The sequence below is a fragment of the Leopardus geoffroyi genome, chromosome E1 (genome assembly GCF_018350155.1).
Source record: "Leopardus geoffroyi isolate Oge1 chromosome E1, O.geoffroyi_Oge1_pat1.0, whole genome shotgun sequence".
In the NCBI taxonomy this organism is placed as follows: domain Eukaryota; kingdom Metazoa; phylum Chordata; class Mammalia; order Carnivora; family Felidae; genus Leopardus; species Leopardus geoffroyi.
In genome coordinates, this window is record NC_059330.1 from 42,734,700 (window position 1) to 42,753,138 (window position 18,439).

The 18,439-nt window shown below is 52.0% G+C and overlaps 1 protein-coding gene across 1 annotated transcript; it reads left to right on the forward strand.

Annotated features, from left to right (window-relative positions):
• Window positions 1-14,142: 14,142 nt before the first annotated feature.
• Window positions 14,143-18,439, forward strand: FZD2 (frizzled class receptor 2). The gene has a single exon (XM_045489184.1). The coding sequence runs from the start codon at window positions 15,087-15,089 to the stop codon at window positions 16,782-16,784; it is 1,698 nt and encodes a 565-aa protein (XP_045345140.1). The 5' UTR covers window positions 14,143-15,086; the 3' UTR covers window positions 16,785-18,439.

Genomic DNA, 18,439 nt, shown 5'->3' on the forward strand with positions numbered 1-18,439 from the left:
TAAACGAGGCCTCGGAGTGGGGGAAGGGGCAGTCTCTCGGCTGTCAGGGGCTACCGCCTCTTTGAGTGCCCGGGGAAGGCCAGGCCAGCCTGCTCTTCTCATGTAAAGCAGCTTTTTGTCTGGGGGAGCCAGGGCTGGGGCCAGGGGCTGGGGAAGGGGCCCAAGCCATTAGCAAGCTTCTTGTTCCCCAGAAAGGGAGAAGGGCACTGATGGCTTCTCCGAGTAAGGACACCCCCTCCTCCTCCACGGCCGAGCTTTTTATGGTGGGGCTTGATGGGGTGCTGCCCAGCAGGAGGGGGTGGGCCTGGGATCCCAGCACCCCCCTTGCGGGGCTGTGGGAAAAAACCGAGCACAAAGAAGGGGGCTGGCCCAGCTGAGTTGGGAGACAGGGCAGCTCTGATCCAGGGATGCCCTGAGCTTGAAGTACCCATTGCTGGAGCCCCTTCCCAGAAAATAGCCCTGGTAGCCACGTGTACCTTATCTGGTCAGCTGGGCCCTGTTTCAGACTTCATCCCCTTTTCCAGCATTCTCAAGGTCTTGTTCTGGAGTGGGAGTGGGAAAGGTCTTGGGGATCTAAGCCTGAGCCCAACCAGGGAGGAGAAGGATTCAAACCTCTGAAGAAATCCTCTAAATGTAGGAACCCTGGGGCCAGGTAACCTTTTAAAGACCAGAGAATCTTGCCTTCTAATTTGGATGCACCATTTTATAAACTTCTATAAACTTGGATGTGAAATTGCATTACCTTATAAGCCTCAGTATTCTCATCTATAAAATGGGGGCAACAATAATACAATGTTCTTAAAGTTCTTTTGAGGTTGTAGACATGCAAAGCACCTGGCTTGGCAGTGCCCAGTTCTCAATGGGAACACCCATCCTTTTACACACACACACACTCCAGGGATGATGGGGTCTGGGTACTTCACATTTATATAGCACTTTACAGTTTCCAGAATGCATGTGTCAGCTCTCGGACAAGAAGCACAAGTGGAACAGGTCTTTTCCCCCACACAGTGTGGCCTCCAAGATCCCAACTCACACATTAGACAGTGGAGCCCAGGGCCAGGGTGAGACCAGCCCTGGCTGTCCCCATCCAGGCCTCTGCCCAGGGTCTCTAGGTGACAAGAGCCCCTCCTGGGCTCTTCCCCTAAATCCATGCTCCTGTGGGAACTTCGGACCATGTGGGGCCCCTTCATTCTCTTCCACATTGGAGGTCCTGAGAAAAAGAGAGCTGTCCCCTCCTAGCTTGGGAGCCTCTGAGATGAAACCTTGCATGTGGGAGGCAGCCCAGGAGGGGACAAGGGACAAAATAGCTGGGTAGTCCATTCGGTCCCTCCTTCCCCCTTCTGACTAAAAGTGTGCTAGTTCATCCAGGAGTGTTGGCTAACCTTCCTTCCTCCCTTCCTTTTGGGGGCTCCATGGAATCTCCTCATCCCAGTATGTTGCCCTGGCTGAATCCCTATTCTCCCAGCACCTCATCCAGGTGGAGAGCGCTGACCCCAGCCCGCTAGACACCCTGGGGATCCTCATCCCAGAGGGCCTACAGCCAAGGGGCTCTGGCTTTGGGCCAGTGCCTTTCTTGCTGCCTGGCTCCCTCCCCACAGGCCCCTAATCCCTCTCACCCAGCAGGAAGCCCTTAAGCTGCCTTTTCAGCGGCCTTCCCCAGCCCGCTGTGGGCTCTGTGCCTTTCTATACCAACCTTGGCAGGAGCTGTGTTATACAAGCTGGAGAGAGCGCCCCTGCAAAGAGGTCATCGTGCCTAAGGCAGCTTCCAGCTCCAGCAGCCTCTCCTCCCTGGTCACCTCCTAAGGGTTTCACCCCATCTGATTCACTGGCTGGGCATCCATGGACATGGACAGCCCCTGCTAACTCACATCAAAGCCCCAGGCTGGGTCCAGGTGAGGGTAGGAATGCTAGGGGGACAGCGGGCAGGAGGCCAGGGTCTGGGGAAGTGTGGCAGACAGGAGAGGCCCCTCTGCCTTTGGTCCTTTTGGCTGGTCCCTCCATCTTTCCTCTGATTCTAGCCTCTGCCCTCCACTTCTCCAAGTTCATTTACAGCCTCCACGGACTCAGTTTGCAGCCCAGACTAAGGATTGGGAGAACCTCACCCCTGGAGAGCCTAAAGACCCTCCCTGGCTCACCATAACCTACTGTATCAGATAAGCAGAGACAGAGGCCAATCGAGGGGAAGAGAGCACTGGGGGGAGGGGACAGACTGGGTTTTTTTTCTCTCCTCCAGGGTTATATTTGGATGACTGGAGTGGGGGCCTCAGAATTTGCATTATTCTGGGACAGGCTTGACTTCAATCCCTACCCCCCCCCCCGCCCCCAATCCCATGGCCCTTGCAAGTATACTCTTACCAATTCTGATTTTTGGTTTGGAAAATATAGTCCTTATATAGCCTAGTCCCTCCCCTGCCCTCAACCCTTCCCTCCTCTCCCTGTCCAGGAAGAGTCCCCCTGCCCCCCCCACCACCACCACCTCAGCCCCTCCCTGTAGCCCAAACCCCAGCCCTCCTTCTCAGTCAGCCTCCCACTCAAGGAAGCCAGGCTTTCGCTGGCTTGAAGTGGTTAGGGGAGAGTTGGGGGTGCCTCTGGGAGGTCTGTTTGTAGTTCAGATTCTTCTCATTCCAGGCTCAGCAGGCTCTCTCTAAGGGAAGGGCCTGGGGTGGAGCGGGGGGAATCCTTGGGGCACCAGCTGCGGGGAAGGGAAGCTTCCTGGAGAGAGGAGGGAAGTGTTTGTTTCTCCTCCCAATGACCCCCATCCACAAGGTAGGACCTGCCCCTCCCAATTCCATCCTTGGGGTCCCCCCTCCCTCAAGCTGCCTCCACATTAGTGCCCCTCCCAACAAAAGGAGACATTCAGAGGAGGGCTCAGCTGAGGTCTGATCTCTTTCTTTGCTTCCTAATGAGTTTCTTGCCTTTTGGGGTGCTCACCCTCCGGAAGAGCTGGGGAGAGTATCAAAAGAGGGATGCCTGGAGAGTGACTGAGTCAGAACCAGCCTCAAAGAAGACTTGTTACTTTGTCCCCCAAACTGAAATCTGCCGTAGGTTTTCTGCCGAATCCAGCATCAGTGTATGTGTCCCTCCAGTATGTGTCCCTACTGCCAGATCTTAGGCCACAGAATTCCTCACGGGTTACTCAGAGATGACCCAGCCATGGAGGAAGCCTCCCAAACCCCTCAGGTCTTAGGAGTCTGACACCTGCCCCAATTTTTCTCCTCCTGGCCGCCTCTACCTCATCTAGGGAGAGGAGGAAAATAAATACTAAAGACTTGTATTGAGTGTCCATTGAGTGAAGTTACTGCTCACTTATGACTGGTCCTCCCAACCCTTTGAGAGAGCAGATTCACACCCCTCTCTTTCCGATGAAGAGTCTGAGCTCCAGAAAGCTCAAGTGGCCTGTCCAGGGAAGGTAGTAATGAAGTAGAGAGCTGAGATTCAAACCTCCTCTCTCCGCCTGTGGAATCCAGTGCTCGGCCCCAAGCATGCTGCCCCATGAGTAAGTCTGTCTCATGTGCCTGTGTTCAGGCCTCTCTGGGTGATCTATGTTTGACATTTGCTTCCAGGTTACAAAATAGCACGTACCACCCTAAACTTCCTTTCCCAAAGCAGCTGTCAATACAGATCCATTTTCTTGTTCAATCCTCGCCTCAAGGGAACAATGCAGATTTATTGTACCCGTTCTGCAGATAGAGAAACTGACACTCAGAGAAGCAAAATGATTCACTGAAGGCCAGAGAGGTAGTAAGTACCAAGGCCAGGACTTGAGCACTTTCGTCTCCCCGGGGCCGCTTCATGGGTTCCCACCATTATATCAAATTTGTTTTTTTACCTTCACTTCTCAGATTGGGGACCAGAACATATTTACAATTCAGTATGGCTTCAAGAAATTGGATAATCTTGCCAAAACTGGAGGATGGAAACCTGGACCTAGAAACCTGGCTTGCTTACTTCTCCTCAGAGCTTAGCTTCTTGCCTCCCTAAATGTGGGTTCCAGAGATGGGCAAAGCAGTCAGGGTTATGGGCATTGGACTGGTGTCCAGGCAGGATGCTTGGATCTCTCAACTGCCCACCTTAGGGAGTTCTTCAGTCCCTGTCCTATTTATAGAGGGCATCGATTCACTTAACAGATGTTTACTGAGCACCTATTATATGCCACCTCTTATAAGCACTAGGGTATGCACAAAAACTAAGATACAGTCTCTGCCCTCAAGAGACTGTCTTATTGTGAGTTGGGGGCAGTCAGACATACCAAGTGCTAAATGCCACAAGATAAACAGTCACCCAGAGAAGTGCTACAGGAAGGGATCTTAAAGGATTTACAAGGGTGGAACCAGTGGAGCGAGTACTTAGAGTATGAAAGTTCCAGCTGTTCTGTCTAGTTCATAGGTGAAGGCAGGATTTGGTGCAAGAAACAAAGACCATTTTAGGAGGGTTTTTTTTTTTTAATGTTTATTTATTTTTGAGAGAGAGGGAGAGGGAGAATGAGTGGGGGAGGGGCAGGGAAAGAGAGGGACCGAGAATCCGAAGCAGGCTCTGCCCAGTCAGTGCAAAGCCCAAGGTGGGGCTGGAACTCATGAACCATGAGATCATGACCTGAGCGAAATCAAGAGTCAGACTGATGAGGGAGTCTGGAGCAAGCTGAGGGCAAAGCACAGGCTAACAGCACCTCCACCCCTGCCCCGTGGGATGTGTGTCATATGTGGCACACCCCTGGCTGCCCAAGAACAGGAGCAAGGAAAGATAGCAAATGGTTGACTGATAGAGATCACGGTCATGCAGGACAGGAGTCTCCTTCAGTTTACAGATCACTTAGTAAACAGTAAGAGAAAGGCAACCTTATCCATAGCCTAATCTCCAGAAACCTATAGACTCTGTTTTCTAGAGCCCCAATATCACCCTCATCAAGATGGAAGGGGGTTGGAGTGCTTGCCATGGTGATGTGGGAAACAAAGGTAATGGAAAAATTAAATTCCCTTACTGCCTACAGCCCCTGACGAGTCCTTGAAACAGGCAGAGAGACCTCCCTCTAGGAGTTCAGCTGCCTCAATGATGACACTTCGCTATGGGCAAGGGCAAAAGGGAATTTTGGCTTAACATTATCCTGAACCCCCTCCCCCAGGATCCTGTAAGTCTACATCAACATATAAAAATTCCTCTGGAAACTTCCTTTATCTCAACTCCCCCAAGATATATGCTGGCAATCATACTCCAAGCTTATGGCACTCTGATATACGTCTGAAGGGTCTCATGACTGAGGTTTTACTGAACGGTAATAAATGGCATCTTCCTTACAACAGCTAGACCCTCAAGGTCCTAGAAACCTTGCTTCCAAAATTCCTTAGAGACTTACGGTGTCTCTAACCTTGAGGGACCCAACCTAACAACCTGAGGGTATACAACAAGTTACCCCTCACAACACCAGCACAGCTCTTTCTGCCCATGGGTCCTGTCCCCGAGCTTTAATAAAATCACCTTTTTGCACCAAAGACGTCTTCAAGAATTGTTTCTTGGCCTTCGACTCCGGACGCCCCCCGTCCTCACCCCAAAACCTCATCAAGATGCTCAACCTAGGGGCGCCTGGGTGGCTCAGTCGGTTGAACGTCCGACTTCGGTTCAGGTCATGATCTCGCGATCTGTGAGTTTGAGCCCCGCGTCGGGCTCTGTGCTGACAGCTCAGAGCCTGGAGCCTGCTTTGGATTCTGTGTCTCCCTCTCTCTCTGCCCCTCCCCTGCTCATGCTCTTGTCTCTCTCTCTCTGTCAAAAGTAAATAAACATTAAAAAAAATTAAAAAGAAAAGATGCTCAACCTACTGAGCAACCCTGGTGCCCCTAGGTGCTTTATGTAGAAGGTGCTATGAACCGACCTGTGCCCCCTCATTCGTATGTTGATGCCCTAACCCTCAGTGTGAGTATATTTAGAGACAGAGCTTTCAGGAGGTAATTAAGTTTAAATTTTCTCTCTTGACAGAGAAAGGCCTTGTGAACACAGGGAGAAAACAGCCACCTGCAAGCCAGAGGAGAGACCTCATCAGAACGCAACCATGTGGCAACCTGATCTGGGACCTTCAGAACAAAGACAATAAATTTCTGTTGTTTAAGCCATTTGGTCTATGGCATTTGGTTTTGGCGGTCCAAGCAGACGAAGACCCCGGGGAAATAGGTGCCTGCCAAATTGTTAGATGGACTGGAAAAGCGGGACCTTATAATGAAGCCCCAGAAACGATGGTCCAGTAGGAGCCCCTACCTCTGCCGCAGTCGCGGGGGAGGGAGAATGAAGAGGCTACGGCTGGAACTAATATCATGGATGCAACCCCAAAGCTCCACAGGAATCGGTGCCAGGCTTCCACCACCGTCCCAGACACTGAACACTGTGGGTGCTGCCGCAGGAAGACCCCATCTCCAGGGGCTGGCCTGCCAGCAGAAATAGCAGAGCAACAAGAACGCGGTCTCATCACCCTCCCAACTTTCAAGTCCTGAACAATGCACTTTGCATCCAGACCTTTAGCTGCGAGGAAAGCTAAGAAATGAGTTTCTTGGCTTTCCAACCTCTGCAAGTGCTGGAAGGTACTAGAAGGAGGTGGGAATGGATGCTGGGGGCCGGTCCATCTTGTCCACACACTGGGGCAGTGGGGGTAGAAGTTAATGCTGGAAAGCTACGTTGGGGTTAGAGTTTGAAAGGTTGTTGAATGAGTTTGGAGTGGGGGACGGGGCAAGACTGGGCAGCTGCCAAGATGAAGCAAGGCTCTGAAAGCTAATTGAGGGCTCTGGAAAGCAGAAAGCTCTGGCGTGTGCATAAGAATCACTTGGGGATTATCAATTCTGATCATCGGCAGGACCCAGGAATCTGTATTTCTAATAGGCAAATCCTGCCCCAGTGCCCCTTCTTCTGTGATTCTGATGCACGTGGACCCTAGGCTTTCAGGAACATTGTCCTGGGACAGGAGCTCTGATGGGCAATTCCACATAGTACAGTGAGCTCTGAAAAGGTTCCATTTGTCTGGGGCACAGTTAGCCCAGTTAGCGCCTTCTTCTCCTTCCTGAGAGCTAGTTCTAAAGACTGGATGCTTGAACCCTGAAAAATACCAGTGATAGTGGGAGTGCAGGGGCAGGGGGCTCTGCTGGAACCCAGGAGTCTAGGGATTTAACGCATCCCCCACCCCCGAAAAAAACCACCCAGGAAGAACTAGGTGGTCAGTCAGTGACAAGCACAAGCATCTCTTGGAGCTGTGGCTCACTGTGTTCTCCCTGCAGCCCCCGGCACTGGTGTTCAGGACCTTTGGGACCCTATTTTGATAGCAGAGGTCAGACAGTGCCTTAAACCCTGGGGGGTTCAAGGATTTGACAGAAAAGGAGCAAGCTGAAACAGAAACAGGGGACAGGAGAGGGAGGAGAGAGCTGGCTGGCCCTGCCATCCAGAGTGGCCTGGAGTCCCCACTCGAAGCCAGTGTCCATAACCCACACTGAATTTCAACACAAAACAATCTATTAAAATAGATTTTCCTTTTCTTTCTGGTTTTCTTTTCCTGGTTCTTACTCACCACTCCCAGGCCCCAGCCTCCCCCCCACCCCCACCCCCAGCCAGTTCAGAGGGCAAGGCCACAGACATGAAGAAGACCTGGCCTTCTCCTGGCAGTGCCCCCAGCCCAGCGCCCCATCTCTGGGGAGAGTGTCACTTCGAGCCAGAGCGGGGCCAAGTCTGTGGGGCTCACAGCTTGCACTGAGGACATTTCCTCCTTCTTCCCCAGGGGTACCCTTCCACACCCAGCTCCTGACACACAGGGCCCCCTTTAGAAGCTTCAGCAGCCCTATTTAGCCAGGGTCCCCTGGGCCTTCCTCCTTGGGCTGGTTCTCCCAGGAGAAGAACAGGCTTTCAGGCTGGGGGAGGGAGTCAGACTTCCCAGCCCCCAGTCATCACCACAGAGCAAAGTCCAGGGAAAGGGGGGGCGGTGTTAGAGAGCCAGGTCCTTGCTAGTAAATCAAAGTTGGTTTCCCAGATGGAGCTGCAGCCGCTTTGATTTCTCAAGCCGCCCCCTCCCCCTCTGCCTCCCCTCACCCCCTCACCCCCAGCTCCACGGTTTCAATTCCTCCCTGAAAAGCAGTGGGGCCTCCTTTCAAACCAGCCCAGCTCCTCCAACTCCCAACTACAGCTTAAGTTACAGGAAAGAGAAGGGGGAGGGGGTGAGGTGGCCCAGCCTGGAGGAAAATGAGAGAAATTCTGGGAGAAGTGAAGGGGGCAAGGGAGAGTGAAAAGAAAGGAAGAATGAGAGGGAAAAGATAGAGGAAGTTAGGAGATGGGGTGCAGCCAGTAACAGAAACGTGTGCCCTATGGGAACAAGAGGGAACCCCACCTGGGAAGCAAACCTATCTTGGTCATCCTTCCCCACGTGAGCATCCCCCACCCCCATCACCCTGATGACTGACTCCTCCACATCCACAAGTCTATGATTCAGGCACTCCCATTCCTCTCCTTTTGGCATTAGGTTCTAGAAGGTTCCAGGAGACAAAATATCTGACTCATTCATTCCCAGGGACACTTATTTCCTGGACCGAGAAGGCAGAGTCTCCCCCAAGAACCGCACTAACCAAACTCAGCACTGATTTTTCAGCTTCATTTTCCCCAGTCTGCTCTGAGCAGCCGCCGGCACCTTACTCTTGCTTGGCCTAGGCCTGGGCGAATTAAAGTCCTTAATTAATAGATCATCTGTTATATCTGTTTAATCCTTTATGGTCCATTTTGCCATCCAGAGACCTTGGGGAAGGGTGCTAGAGAGATAAAGGGCATAACAGCTATACTCTGCCATGTCGCCCTCCTCCTCTGTCCCCAGAGCCCGGAGCAGCCTTGGAAATTGGCAGGGGGTGGGGAGAAGTACCCCAAAAGGGGACCTCCAAGTGGGCAGGGAATGGGGGCTCTGGGAGTCCCAGGCCTGATTTTTTCTGAGGCCCATTTCTAAGGGCTGGTTCCCTAAGAGCTAAATGGAGAACAAAGTTCTGGAAGAGGAAATTTGGCGTCTCACCTGAAGGTGGATTCCAGGTCTTGGTGGCCAGACTCTGGGAGAAAGGAAGAAAAGGAAGATTCTTGCACAGCAGAGACAAATACTTTGTGGGTTGGGGGAGGGGTGGCCAAGTAGACTCTGATAGCTCAAACCTGTTTTCCCCATCGGGAGTATTTTTGCTTAGAGAATAAAACCGTTGAGGATTCAAAGTATTTAAAATTGTGTTCTCTTCCTCAGCCCTTCCCTCCTAAACAGGATTGAGGAAACAAGGAAAAGATGCCTAACCTTACCAGGGCCGATGAGCTAAGGTTTCCTTAGCTGAGAGAAGATCCCTGTGCTCTGAGCAGGCCTGCAGTGTGTTGGATATTGCCGACTGGCTGTCTTTCACTTGTCTGTAACACACAAGCCTTTTGCGTGAGGGCAGTTTCCATGATCCGAACATACTATTCCCACAGCTCCCCATATCTGGCTCAAAGGTAAAATCAAGAAATGTTTTTATGATCCCTTTATACAGATGAGGGAGCTGAAGCTAAGGAAGGAAAGGTGACCTACCCAAGGTCACTCAGCAGATATGGGCTGGAGCCCAGACATTCTGAGCCCCAGACCAGGTTTCTTTCCTTTCCACTGGCTATGTGCTCTGTTCTCCCACCAGGCTGAGATTTCTGCTCTAGCATACCATCCCGCGAAACGGGGTGCACGGTGTCATTGCAGCGGGGGCACTCAACAATCATTCCAGATATCAGATTTGTAGGTGGAGAGACGATTGAGGCACAGCAGTGCCTCAAGATTTGGAGAAGCGGCACTGGCACTGTGCACTAGGGACACTTAGGCTCCCGGCCTACAGGAGGAGCCCAAGACCAACCAGAATGTTCCTCAGGGCTGAACAGCAGTCCCGCTCAGCAGCAGATGGCAGACAGACTGTTGCCCCCTAGACTCAAAGTTTCCTGAAGCAGGAGCATAGGTCTCTACAGACATCGGCTGCTTTACATATAGTAGGTGCTCAATAATTTGTTGAATTAAAAACAATCGCTATTATTTTTCAAGCTTGTAGCCTAGCACCAGGTCAAGTTAGTGCCATGCTCTACCTCATTTCATTGTCACAACTGAAACAAGGTAAACAAAAATTCTGACTTGAGGCTCTCAGGCTCAGAAGAAACAAATCTGTGACATTCACATGTTGGCTGGAATCTCTCTTCTGGCCCCACCACTCCTTCTCAGTCTCCCTCCTCCTCAGCCCATGGTCCTCAACGCTGGCATCTCCGAAATTTCGGTCTTCCCATCCAATCTGCCTCCCCTAGGTGATCTCAACTACTCTCACAGCCACAATCATAGGCTACAGCCACCAGATCTAAATCTTGCCCAGAGCTCCCTCCTGGGCCCTGACTTAGAATATCCACCTGCATTCTGGACACCTTCCCTTGGACCATCAGCTTGGACTGGCTCGACTATGCTCATTATCCACCCGGTCCCTGCATTTCTGAGCCTCCTTAACGACATCAGGGCATCTAGGTCAGAAACCTTGGTGGGCCTCCTCCCTTACTTCTCTCCAATGACACCGCTTCGGTCCAAATGATGCCCTCACCATCTCTTGCCTGGACTTTGCAATCTATTCCTAACTGGTATCCCTGACTCAGCCAAGTCATGTTGCCCAGGGCTGCCCAAATGCACTATCTAAAGCTTAAGCGTGACTGTCTCCCTTCCCCACACTTCAGAGCATCTCCATCGGCAGGAGTCCAGATTGGGTGCACAATATCTAAGGTCCCTGCTTATCTCCTTTGCCATCACTCTCCCAGATGTGATGCACACAGATGTACACAGGGCTCTAACAGGGCCAAAATATGTGCATACTTGTGCTCCTGCCATGTCCTCCACCACGCTCTGGGACACGCCATTCCCTCTGTTTGCAATGCCTATCCCTGCCTTGAGATGGTGGGTTCACATTTCTACACCTAGCACCTTACGTATGGTCTGCAAGGCCCTGCAGATCTGGGCTGTCTTTACCTCATCCTATTTAATCCTCCCCACAATTACACAGTCCTCCACTGCCCTCCCCAACTCAGATTCCCTCCTCCATGGTGCTATCCCAGCATAGACTTTCCCTCCATAGCAGTGAATCCTGTGGCAATTTTGCATCCATGTAAGAGACTATGTGATAAATGTGAGTGCTGACCACTAGAACGGAAGCTCCACAGGAACAGGGGTTGGGCCTGGTGACCAATACAGAGTTGTTGTTTTTCATACATAGTTGTTAAGTGCATAAAAGCACACAATTCTTATACATGTTAGGGGCTGTGTGGTGTAGGAGACAGTAGCCAGCTTTAAGAGCCAAGAAGGCCTGGATTTAAATCTCAGCTCTGACACTTACTGTGGGACCTTGAGAAAGTTGTCAAATCTCACCTAAGGTCAGATTCTTCATCTTTAATTAATTAATTATTTTATTTTATTTTTTAATAATTAAAAACAATTTTTAATACTTATTTTTGAGAGAGAGACAAAGCACAAGCCGGGGAGGGGCAGAGAGAGAGAGAGAGAGACAGACAGACAGAATCCAAAGCAGGCTCCAGGCTCCGAGCTGTCAGCACAGACCCCAAAGCAGGGCTTGAACCCAACAACCATGAAATCATGACCTGAGCTGAAGTCTGACCCTTAACCGACTGAGCCACCCAGGTGCCCCAATTATTTTATTTTTAATTGTAGATTCTTCATCCATAAAAAGAATGCAATACCTACTTTGTAGGGATACACATAATGTATGTGCAGTGCTCAGTAGGAGCTCAATAAATGGTAGCAGTTACCCTGTGTCTCCAAGGATGTTTGCTGAATAAACATTTAATTCATGTAACTTCTTGTTTTGAAAGGTTCTTAATGATTACAAAATGTATTCTTGTCATTCTGAAATTGCTTTGGATGTGTAGTCTCATGTTTTAAAAATCTGTTGACTCATTCCCACTTTGCAGATGGGGAAACTAAGGTTCAAAAAAGTAAAATGACTATCTGAGTTAGGGATCAGGTCCACGCTCAAGCTAATTAAAAAGCAATCAGAACTAAGTGCTGTATCTATCAAATGACATCATATAGTGTTTAAACTGAGAGAATCTATTAATTTCTTTTAGTTACAAATCTCCTGTAGTTGAAAGGTAGCTTTGTGTAAACGTTTGTATATAGTAAGTGCTGTACGGATAGACCCGTGGGTAGACGGGAGAGTGCTGTGGACACACCTGAAATCTGAAGATACAGGTTCTGGTCCTGTTCACACTCCAGACCTTCAGGAGAAAGGCAAGAGTAATCATGAATTGTCGCGATTTCTTATTTCATGGAAAAATGCTAGCTACATGTAAGGTCTTAGTAGAATCACTCTTCCTTCGAGACGCCATAAACTCTTGAAGGGCAAAGGGCTGCTGCCATTTTCTCCTGTGTTGCCTACAACACCTCCCACAGTGGTTTGAAATTAGAAGATTCGATAAAAGTGTGTTGAAGGGATGACTGGTTTTCTGGGTAAATGAAAGAGTGTCTATTATTATTTCTTTTTTCCACCTCCAGCTCCCCCTTTGTGGGGGCGGCTGGCGAAGGGATAACTGTCACTCAAAACTGGCCCTAGGGCAGGAAAACAAGTTTGTCGTGGAAGGAAATTGAAGATGCCGCGTTTCTATTGGAGATTTACTCTCAATTTCCTATCAGACGGTGAGCTTCCTGAGTGGAGAGTAGGAACCTGTCTTAACTCATTTTTGTTTTCACTGCTCTGCTCACAGGCTTGGTCCCAGCTCTGGAGATGTGCTGGGATGTACACTAGGAGCGGAGATCCGAAGGAGCAGAGCCTCAGGCGTGGTTCCGGTCTCCTAGAGTACAACTGTCCCATCCCCAGCCAGCTCTGCGACCAAGTGGTCTTGGGGTGGGGGGTGGGGGGGACTGGAAATGGAATGGAGAGTGAAGGTGCATGCCTCTGATTCTGAAGGAAAATATTCTTCCTAAAGTAGCGAAAAGGCAACTTCTCCAGGGTCCGATAAGGAACACTTTTATGTTGTAAATAACTTGAAAATCTGTTTATCATTCAATCCAGAAAAAAAAAAAAAAAAAAAAAGAATCCTGTCAGACCTGGATGTGTTGTATGTATCTACTTAGAATTTTTTTTCTTCTGCCCACCTATTCCTTTCTTCTTTCCGTCTCTCAAATTTCTTTTGTTGTTGTTTTTAAAGCAATCCCTTTCTAGAACGGAGCAGGAAACAGCTCGCCAGGCTGGGAGGATTTGGTTTGTACTGAGAAGCAAAAGGGTTTCCAAAACTCAATTTTCTTTCTTCTTTTTAAATGCCACCCCCCCCCCCCCGCCCCGCCTTTCCCTCCGGAGAGACAACAGAAATAATTGATCCATCATCCAGCATCAGGCCCTGGAGATTTACATGCAAATCCCCCCTATCCTCCCCCAAACCTCTTCCCAAATTTAACATCCTAGAAGGAGAAAAAAAAAAAAAAAAAAGACCTTGCTAAACTAGTAGGAACCCTTCTAGCCTACTACTACACATCCCCAACCAGGTGAGAGATGGGGGGAGGGGTGGGTAATCCGCCACAACGCCACCCCCCCTCCGCCCCCAGCCTCTCTCTCGCCACACACGCCACCTCTTTCTAGTGTGGAATCACTTAAGGTTTGGGTAAAGCTCCCTCTCTCCCAGGAGACTGTATCTGGAAGCTTTTAGGGGGCGGAGGCAGAGGTAGGGAGAAAGGAGGAAAATTCCCCCAAACGGTCTAAGAGAGTCATCTCCTCACTCAAAACTGCCCGTCACCCCCCACCCCCACCATTAACTTTCGATTAAGACCTCCTCGTTATGGCAACTAAACTTTACTTTGCATAATTAAGATTTGCCTCGGAAGAAGGAGGAGGGAGAAGCCGGAGCTCTGGGCCATTCTCCTTCACCTCGCCCCCTTCAACCCCCGCCCCAATCCTCCAGCTCTGGGCCTCTAAGTTCCTGAGTTTTCTCACTTTGAGGTGCCACCGAACACAAAGAACCATAATGGGCTCCTTTGTGCTCGCTACGGGGCAATTACGCCCCGGAGTCCAGGCCCCTTTAAGAGCCTCTTAAAGAGACAGGCTCTCATTTTTCAGAGGGTTATTGAAGGGTGTGTTTAAGGGGGGGAGGGGCAAGGCAAACTCCTTGGGGTCTACGTAAGGCGTGAAGTGAAACTTTTGTCTGGATTCCTTGAGACGGGGTTGAGAGAAAAGTCTTTGTGAACTGCTAGTTTCTTAAGTTTTTCTCTCTCTTTTTAAACACTTTAAACTTGAGATTTTTCAGTTGATTTGAAAAATTGGACTGGAATAGGTGGGGTTCTAGGAGCAGGGGCGGAGGTAAGGATTTAAAGTGGCCCTACGCCGGAGACCGCCTTGGCCCCCCAGAAGAAGAATGATCCAGGGCTGAGTGGCTTGAGTCTGCCGCAGTTCTGGAGAATGTGTGTCTCCGGATCTCGCCGCCGCGACTCCGGAGAAATCCCGTGCTGGGCAAACAGCCCTTAATATAATAATAGCTTGTCTCTTTAAAAAGCAAAAAGGGGGGGGAAGTTTTGTTGGCATCTGGTTTCTGATCTCATTATGTTGTGGTCGACCAATCCAGCCCTCGGGGCTGGTCCTGGAGTTTAAATCTGATTGGCCGAGAGCACATTTTGGGATGGTGCTTAGCGCTCGACGGGGCGGTTTCAAGGATCCCTTTTTTGGGGGGCTGAGAGGAGGGCGGGGCCGCTGGCGGGGGCCCCCTTGAAACCGACTAATTGGGATCGGAGAGGCCGAGGTGAGGGCTGGAGGAAGGCACAAAGGAGTCGCTGGGCGGAGAAGGGAGGGGAGAGGCGAGAGGAGGAGGAAGAAGAGGAGAGAGGGCAAGCAGCGCGCGGTGTCTCCGGCGGCTCAGTCGGACCGCGGCTAGCGAGCCGGCAGGCGCGCCGCCCCCCTCCCCCGCCCGGCCTCCCCAACTCTGCAGCCGCCAGCAAACTTTGCAAAGAGGCGCGGGAGGCGGCAGCGAGGCGGCGGCGGCGGCTGGGAAGGCGCGCGGTCTCCGGCCTGGGGGCGGGGGCGGGGGGGCGCCCGGGAGCCGAGTGGGGGGCGGCGGCCAGCATGCGGCCCCGCAGCGCCCTGCCCCGCCTGCTGCTGCCGCTGCTGCTGCTGCCCGCCGCCGGGCCGGCCCAGTTCCACGGGGAGAAGGGCATCTCCATCCCAGACCACGGCTTCTGCCAGCCCATCTCCATCCCGCTGTGCACGGACATCGCCTACAACCAGACCATCATGCCCAACCTTCTGGGCCATACGAACCAGGAGGACGCGGGCCTGGAGGTGCACCAGTTCTACCCGTTGGTGAAGGTGCAGTGCTCCCCCGAACTGCGCTTCTTCTTGTGCTCCATGTACGCACCCGTGTGCACCGTGCTGGAGCAGGCCATCCCGCCGTGCCGCTCCATCTGCGAGCGCGCGCGCCAGGGCTGCGAGGCGCTCATGAACAAGTTCGGTTTCCAGTGGCCCGAGCGCCTGCGCTGCGAGCACTTTCCGCGCCACGGCGCGGAGCAGATCTGCGTGGGCCAAAACCACTCCGAAGATGGCACGCCCGCGCTGCTCACTACCGCGCCTCCGCCCGGCCTGCAGCCGGGTGCCGGGGGCACCCCGGGCGGCCCGGGCGGCGGCGGCTCGCCCCCGCGCTACGCCACGCTGGAGCACCCTTTCCACTGCCCGCGCGTCCTCAAGGTGCCATCCTATCTCAGCTACAAGTTTCTGGGCGAGCGCGACTGCGCGGCGCCCTGTGAGCCGGCGCGGCCCGACGGCTCCATGTTCTTCTCTCAGGAGGAGACGCGCTTCGCGCGCCTCTGGATCCTCACCTGGTCGGTGCTGTGCTGCGCCTCCACCTTCTTCACCGTCACTACCTACCTGGTAGACATGCAGCGCTTCCGCTACCCGGAGCGACCCATCATCTTTCTGTCCGGCTGCTACACTATGGTTTCGGTGGCCTACATCGCGGGCTTCGTGCTCCAGGAGCGCGTCGTGTGTAACGAGCGCTTTTCCGAGGACGGCTACCGCACAGTGGTGCAGGGCACCAAGAAGGAGGGCTGCACCATCCTCTTTATGATGCTGTACTTCTTCAGTATGGCCAGTTCCATCTGGTGGGTCATCCTGTCTCTCACCTGGTTCCTGGCGGCGGGCATGAAGTGGGGCCACGAGGCCATCGAGGCCAACTCCCAGTACTTCCACCTGGCCGCGTGGGCCGTGCCGGCGGTCAAGACCATCACTATCCTGGCCATGGGCCAGATTGACGGCGACCTGCTGAGCGGCGTGTGTTTCGTGGGCCTCAACAGCCTGGACCCGCTGCGGGGCTTCGTGCTGGCGCCGCTCTTCGTGTACCTGTTCATAGGCACGTCCTTTCTCCTGGCTGGTTTCGTGTCACTCTTCCGCATCCGTACCATCATGAAGCACGACGGCACCAAGACGGAGAAGCTGGAGCGGCTCATGGTGCGCATCGGCGTCTTCTCAGTGCTCTACACCGTGCCTGCTACCATCGTCATCGCCTGCTACTTCTACGAGCAGGCCTTTCGAGAGCACTGGGAGCGCTCGTGGGTGAGCCAGCACTGCAAGAGCCTGGCCATCCCGTGCCCGGCGCACTACACGCCGCGCATGTCACCCGACTTCACCGTCTACATGATCAAATACCTCATGACGCTCATCGTGGGCATCACGTCGGGCTTCTGGATCTGGTCCGGCAAGACGCTGCACTCGTGGAGGAAGTTCTACACCCGTCTCACCAACAGCCGGCACGGCGAGACCACCGTGTGAGGGGGTGTCCCTGCGCCGCCGCGCGTCCCCAGGCCACCCGCGCCGCGCTTGCTTCTGCCCGGGGGGGCCTCCTACAGACTCCTTATTTTATTTTTTTAAATAAAGAACAATCGAAACCATTTCTTTTTTAGGTTGCTTTTTAAAGAGAATTCTCTGTTCAACACCCCCATCAGGTTTGTAATTAAAACTGTAAATAGTCTGTAAATTTAATTATATATTTTCTATTTAAAAGAAAAACGGGGGGGGGGCGGAGAAGGAGCAGGAAGGGGCGCCAGGGCTGAGGAATGAGGGGAGGGAGGCGTTTAAGGGGGCCCTCGCCTTTCTTCAGTGCCCTTGCAAACACCATCTCCTACTTGGGTTAGTGTTGTGGTGTTTTGGCAGGGCTGGGCCTGCTGGAAGAGGTGTGTGCCGCGAGGAGTTGGAAGTTGGTTACATTCAACTCCCAAAGCCAGATACGTGAGCCTTCTCGCTGACGCTGGGCCTGTGGAAGCTGTTGGGTATTTTTGAACAAGCCTCGGATTCTTCTTGTTTTATTCCCTTTCCCTTTCTCTCCCCACGTGCCCTGTCTCCTTCACTCCATCTTTGGAGCACTCCTAAAAGAGATGAAGACGTGGGGGGGGGGGGGGGGGACCCAAACCCGCCAGTGGGACTGGGACGGTGGGGATGGATAGGGCGAGATGGGGTGTGGAATGACCCTCACCCCTGTGGCCTGCTCCCCTGCAAGCCGGAAGATCTTTCTCCTCTTTGACGTTACTTCTTTTCAGCTGGCTGCCCCCAGGCGCTTGGAGTGGGCAGAAAGTGCTTTGTAGTGCTTTGTGAAAAGTGTTTTGAAACAAAACCACTCCCGACCCCTCACCCCCACCCCACCCCACCCCACCCCGCTGCTACCTTGAGTATCAATCCTGACTGCCTCCATTTTCAGGGGGAGCATTAGTTCGCAAAAGTCAACCGTTTGGAGATGCCCTTGCCTCTCTCCCCCGTCTCCCCTGTAGTCGGCCCCTTCCGCGGCACCCCCCCCAACTCCCCCAAACCGAATATCTTCTCTCGCATTCAGATTAGAAGTTTGCGGGTTGGTTTGTGTGTTCTGTGTGGGGTTTGGGTTTTTTTTGTTTGTTTTTTTGTTTTGCCTCAATTTTCCTCCCCAAAAGCAATAAAAATGGGTTGGGTTGGAGGGAGGGGACTGATGGACTGGTGGGATTTTTAGTTTTCCTTTAACAAAAGACGTTTCTTTTCAAACTTGTCCAGAAAGGCCGGGTAGGGAAAGGTGGGTATCTTTGCTTTGGAAGGAGGCTCTGGGCAGGCTCTTTGTGCTGTGGGGGTGGGGTTGAGTGTTTACATGACATTCTATATCACAAGATTGATAGAATGTTTATAACAGATGTTTCTTATCTTCCCCCTAAGCCCCCCCCAAAATAAAAGGCAACACTTTTCTTAAAGTATTTTTGACGCTGGTAAGAGAATTGCCGTATCCAATACACATCATTTCCCTCAACTATTTGGAATATTTTAGAATTTTAATTCCGAAGGATTGAAGACCAAAGGGTAGGGTGGAACAACTATGCCACATAACTCAGTTTTTCACCATCGCCTGTTTCTTGATAATAGTGCAAATTAAAAGGTAATAATCATAATAAAGCGCATTTAATTATCTTCTA

Excerpts from the sequence above, each read along its gene's own strand:
- FZD2 (XM_045489184.1), top strand. The coding sequence starts at position 15,087 with ATGCGGCCCCGCAGCGCCCTGCCCCGCCTGCTGCTGCCGCTGCTGCTG.